The sequence below is a fragment of the Aptenodytes forsteri genome, unplaced genomic scaffold, assembly GCF_000699145.1.
Source record: "Aptenodytes forsteri isolate BGI_AS27 unplaced genomic scaffold, ASM69914v1 Scaffold93, whole genome shotgun sequence".
NCBI classification, from domain to species: Eukaryota; Metazoa; Chordata; class Aves; order Sphenisciformes; family Spheniscidae; genus Aptenodytes; species Aptenodytes forsteri.
Genome location: NW_008794665.1, coordinates 609575 through 615574, shown reverse-complemented (window position 1 = coordinate 615574; position 6000 = coordinate 609575). Strand labels below are relative to the sequence as shown.

Here is a 6000-nt window from a genome sequence, read left to right as displayed (position 1 = left end):
AAGAGTGGTTAAACATTGGAACAGGCTGCCCAGGGAAGTGGTGGAGTCCCCATCCCTGGAGGTATTTAAAAGACAAGTAGATGAGGCACTTGGGGACATGGTTTAGGACATGGTGGTGTTGGGTTGACGGTTGGACTCGATGATCTTAGAGGTCTTTTCCAACTTCAATGATTCTATGATTCTATGATTCTGGGCTTCAATAAATTGGCATCATCACTGGAGCACGCCGATTAACAATAACTGAATGTAAGGGCCATGGAAGGAGAGCATCTGCTCCTTTAAGAGCAGCTGGTCAAAGGAGTCGTAAACAAGAACATGCAGAGACAAACCTGCCTGACATTCAATGATTCTATGATTCTATGATTCTGGGCTTCAATAAATTGGCATCATCACTGGAGCACGCCGATTAACAATAACTGAATGTAAGGGCCATGGAAGGAGAGCATCTGCTCCTTTAAGAGCAGCTGGTCAAAGGAGTCGTAAACAAGAACATGCAGAGACAAACCTGCCTGACATAGTAAGGGAGGTAGTGATGAGAACAATCCTGGTCGGTGGCACTAATTGGTAAGGACATGAGGAGTGTGAGAAAGTTTATTTTTTCAGCTCCCAAGTTTTCAGCTGGGAGGATAAGGAAAGGGAGGGAGACAAACACGCAGAGATGTAAAACCTGATCAATTAGCGTTAACAAAGGCAATAACCAGAAACAAACCTGGTCAGTCACACCAGTCGATGGGATATCAAGAAACTGCAGCAACCCAGGACTTTGCAACTGATAAGGATGAGAACCTGAGGGTTTATTTTTCCAGGCAGTCATAGCATGAATTAAAAATATTTTTTATTGGATTGGTGCTTGGAAATCACATTCTGGTTTATGCAGACTGAAGTTCATTTCATCTTGCCTCAGTCGTTAGTGAATATAATGCAGAAACAAACAAAATCATAGATTTATAGAATTCAAACTTAGAAAGTACTATGATTATCTCATTTAACCTTGTGTACTTTACAGGCCAAAGTTTATGTGCTAAAATCTGTGTGAAGCCAATATAATGATGTTTGCCCAAAAACATATCACCTAAGGAAAATCCAGCTGCAGTTTAAATGCTTCAAGCAACAGAGAGACTCCACCAAATCCATTATAATGTTTTTCCCATGACTAATTATATTCACTGCTAAAAATGAGCACCTTATTTCTAACCTGAATGTATCAACATGCAGCTTTTTAAGTATTCCCTCTTTTTTTTTTTCTGCTAGATAAAAAACCAGTTTGTTATCATACTGGTTACATAAAAAATCATGAATCAATTGAACACTGACATATCAAGGTATGTGGTGAATAATGTCAGGCAAAATGAAAAAGAAATATACGTTTTCCAAACAGAATATATACACATGATTATCACTTGATACAGTGAGCTAAGTAGTAACCCAGCATCTGAGTCATGAAAATCTAGCCACCACCTTTGGTATGCACTCAGGTTGTAAAGGAATAATCAAACCCAGCTTTGATTCGTCTTAAGAACTGATTCTCAGCAACCTTGTGCAAGTATGTTTATGCAATGTAAATGTAGAACATAATTAGATTTGTGCTTCCCAGTCATGCTCATATAAGGAAGATGCTTATTTTTCCCTCATCTCCAACCTGTGGACTCTCTTTGTAGATGTGCACATGGCTACTACGAAGCAACTTCCCTGAGAATCGGCACTTCAAAGGCCACCGCATTGATTACTTTGAGAAACTTACTGCTGTTAAAGAAACAAAGTATTTAAAGGCAAAGATAAATACACATGCAGGTTGCTTCATTTGATGGTAACTCTTTACATTTATAACTGACTTAGGTACGATACAGCAAGTAACCACTGAACGTAGTTACTGGTGGATACTTGGCTGGTATAGAGCCAGTTGCCAGTCTGAGCCAGACTTCTTGACCATAATTTAACTCTAATAAAGCATTTCCAGTAATTACTCTGTCAGTGTACTTGTTACCATTAATATTTTCAGCCTGAAAAGTGAGTTTGTCTATTCCATCAATGACCAGATAGCCAGAGGCACGTGGACTAAATGATTCAATGGTATATTCAAAAATATAGACCCCCAGATACGGAACATGGAACTTCCCGGTTGCTGGGGCAAAGGAAGCTCCGTAGTTGACATCCAGATTGTTAAATCTGATGGGTCCCGGAGTCGTCATTCCATACGTATGAGAGGCAAAAAAAGCCACCATAGGCGCATATCTGTATGATCCTTTTGAAAAATCTGGAAAGGAATAAAGAACAATTTCAAGTAATGTTACATTGTATAAAGGCAACTCGGACCAGCCGGAAGATTAAAAGCAGCTTTTCTGAAGTCACATCAACGGGGAGCTTGAGTAACTGAAACATAGTATTTCTGCATAAACACAGAGTTTTTCTGTATTGTATAAAAAGTAATTTTCCTCGCAATTAGTGCTAGGTGTATCCACAAAAGAACAATTTTAGAAACAGCAAGGGAACTTTATATTTGTCTATACTATGTTATCATTAACGGAGCTGCTATTTTTCTTTTCTTTCTTCCCCCCTTCTCCCCCCCCAAGTTTTTCCCACCCCGGGATCTCTTTCATTGTTCATCTGTGTGCACTGAAGCCAAGAATTTTCTCCACAAATCTTAGACAAACACTGAAGAGGTTTAGCACTCCTGACATTAAATGAGGGAATAAAAGTAGATGTTTTTCTCTTCAAGCTGAGCCTGCACACTATGATTCCCTGCCACTGTACAAATGATTTTATTCACTATTCATATGCTGTCATGAGTGAGAATCAGCCAAATGGCTGCTGAAAGCTGCATAAAATTCACATTCCATGTGGCCTGGATGTAAATTATTTGTTTGTTTTCTGGACTTAATAAGCACAGTTTCCACTTAGCTTTTCTGAAATATCTGAAATTGTCTGAAAGGGCTGCATCCTTTGCTGATGAAAATCAGAGGCATGCCTAAAATGACTCCTTGATGCCATAGTCCCACACATCATGGTAGCTACTGGTATTTATAGAGCATTTGTGGCTGTGCTGAAGCTAGTATTCCCCAGTGATGTGATTTTACCTCCCCCTTTGAATTCCATGATATCATGTTCAAATACATCTATTGTACACCCTCCCACTCTGCACAATTCAGCAGGGAGCTTTCCAGTTATTAAGGCTGGTCCCAGCCCAATTTAATACCATCATCTGGTCATATTAAAGAAAGAGATCGTGAGTCACCCACAGGGATTGATGTCTTCAGCACCAAAACACAGGACACTACTACTTGAGTTGGCACTCATTAAAGTGAAATGTGAGACCTTTGACCAGCAAATGCTCTCTAATTAGGCCCTGGGGCAGAGGCCGGTACTGCTAGCATATTGCACTACTAAATTCTTTACTTGCCGACACTCAGAGAATTGTCGTTCACCAGCTTCGTGCTGCAGTTGACTCCTCCAAAGGGGTGGCGACAAGCACAAATAAAACTCTGTCTGTCGTTGATACAGGTTCCTCCATTCTGGCACGGGGAACTGACACAAGCTGAATACTGCCCTGTGATAGAGAGGGAGGAAAACCAACCACCTCAGGTGCAATGTCATTACAGTGACACTTCCCAAGTTTTCAGTATTTTGGAAAGCCTCTTTGTCAATTCATATAAAGCCGGTGGAATTTCTGCTGAGGTTCTGTGTGAAGGCCAACTTCAGATCCTGTACAGGCTGTTCAGACCCTTTGCTAGTCCAGACTCCCTCTTTGCCTGAACACAGCATACCCTCAGCTAGTCTCCAAGATATTCAGAATTACCTATAAATGCTGAGTTCTGCTTGTCTCAGAGGGTCAAGTACATGTAATAAGATGAAAGATATTACAACTCTAACTTCTTTGGAGCATCTCACTCCACAAACATTACGAGAACCATCAAAAGATTGGGGTATCTGAACAGCTGTGATTGTACAGTCCAAGAGACCCCTGTCAACAAACACTAACCTTTCCTTGCTCATTTCTCCCCTCCTGTCCTCCTTAATTTAATGACCTCCTTCCCTGCAATGTAAGTTTAAAGCCAGCAAAGCCTGGCTACAGCCAAGCATTAGGAAATTCTCCTTCTGCTGTTCCCTACACAAGTCCTTCCATAACAATCTAAGGCAGGGTGGCTCTGCAGGTGGTCCTCAGGACAGACTGAGTCTGGAGGACACTCATTCCCATAGGGAGATGGGGGGGCTGAGAATCCACCCCTCCTTGTCACAGCCTGACACAGAGACCTGCAGTCCACCCAGCACCAGCTGCTCACTTCCCTCTTCCAGCTGGTCACAGTGGCAGTGGACTTTTTGTGCTGAGCCCCACGCAGGTGGCTCAGCCTCCTTCTTCCCTTCTTGTATGGTTGCCCTCAGACACTATAGCAAGCCAAGACACCAGTGAAAATCAGGTGGTCTGCAATCATGTGATTAAAGAAATATGTTGGATCAGCTAATTAATCTTTACTCAGAATGGAAATGTGCCGAGGTGCTTGGAGCTGACCATACTGCAGGAGCCCTTCAGAAACAGCAAAACTTGGAAGAGACAATACTGACATACCCAATTTTATTTCCTTCTTTTGGTGAGACAAAATAAATAGTTATTTTCCTGCTGGTTCAGGCAAATCTGTGCTTTGGTTTGGTTTCACTAATACAGGCACAGAAGGCTGCTCTTTTTGGACAGAGCCAGCTTATCCTTGGTTGTATCAAAACACAGAATTTGTACTGCTGGTGTACAGGTTGGACTGAACTGTCTGTGACATTACTCACCCAGATGTGTCACAACCATCGCAGAGGAGTCTGGCTACTGGTGATGAATGATATCCAAACCACTTCCAGCACTTGTCCTTGCCCATAAATAACTCAGTTCCAGGATATCTACCAAGATTGTCATAAAAGTTTTGTATTGCAAGCAACACAAATTATACCAAACAGGTGGTTTTGCGGAGCACCCTCACTGAGGATGTCCTTGCCTCTCTTACCGACTATGTATGAGCTGGCCAGATCATGCCCAGCCGATGCGGAGAAATCTGTCAGTCCAGTGCTGCTGCGCTCTGAGACAGTAACTACTGAGTGTAATTGTATAATGTGTTGTCATAGCAGTTTGGGGGGAAGAACATTCAGGCCACATTAAAAATTAAATATTGCTATGAAAAATTCCAAACACAAAGCATTCCCAAGCCATACATTTTTCCTTTCTCTTGCTTTGGTCAAGTAAAAGTCAGATGTTTTAGAAAATTAACCTTTTCTTTGCCAGGATCTACCAGCAGAGCTCTGGAAAAAGAACACCACACAGTCCTGTGACGGTAAATCTAGATTGGTAGGTGGGAACTGAAAAAGCCTTTCATAAAAGGGTCTACTTATTGCCAGGGAAATGTTGAACTGGATCTTCGCATAGATATTTCAGTAATGCCCATAGTTATCTTCAGATTCACATGCAGCCATTTCACAGACTGCTGCATTAAGGCAAACTATTTCTGTGAGAAATTTTAGTTCAGTGAGCAGCATGCTAAAGCACATTGTACAGTGCCACTTGAATTTGCACTGATGGAGCATATGGACTTAAAAACACAAGAGTAATTCTTTTCACAGAAAATAACATCCATCCCATAACTGCCCGAATCCCATTGCCTGAAATAAAGCAATTTAGGACTGTCATGACCGGGGTCACAGCACAGGCAACTGGACATGAGGAAATAATTTTTTTCTTCTCAGATAATATTTTTGCTGCACACTTAATTGAAGTTATTTTTCACTCTCATTTACCAAGCATCCACATATTTACCAAGTGTGAAAGGAAAGCAGAAAGGGAAGGAAAACAGCTGATTGTGTTGACTGTATCATATTCCCAAAATACAAAATACATGGCAGCCTCCCTGCTAATTGGCCTCTGCCTATCATAAACAATAAGTAAATCCAAGAAACAGGAAAAAGATCACAAAGGAAATGATAATGAGATTGCGACTAGTGTTTTAAGTCTGTTGAAGGGTGATTTTGCCT

General features: G+C 41.3%; 1 protein-coding gene across 1 annotated transcript in view; it reads right to left on the bottom strand.

Annotated features, from left to right (window-relative positions):
- Positions 1–726: 726 nt before the first annotated feature.
- The window catches only part of MMRN1 (multimerin 1), a 47992-nt gene continuing 42718 nt past the window's right edge, over positions 727–6000 (bottom strand). The window contains exons 7-8 of the mRNA XM_019470563.1: positions 3398–3544; positions 727–2254 (exon numbers count right to left, since the gene is read on the bottom strand). Of these exons, the coding sequence (XP_019326108.1) occupies positions 1833–2254; positions 3398–3544 (569 nt within the window). The 3' untranslated portion in view covers positions 727–1832. The remainder of the gene's footprint in view (positions 2255–3397; positions 3545–6000) is intronic.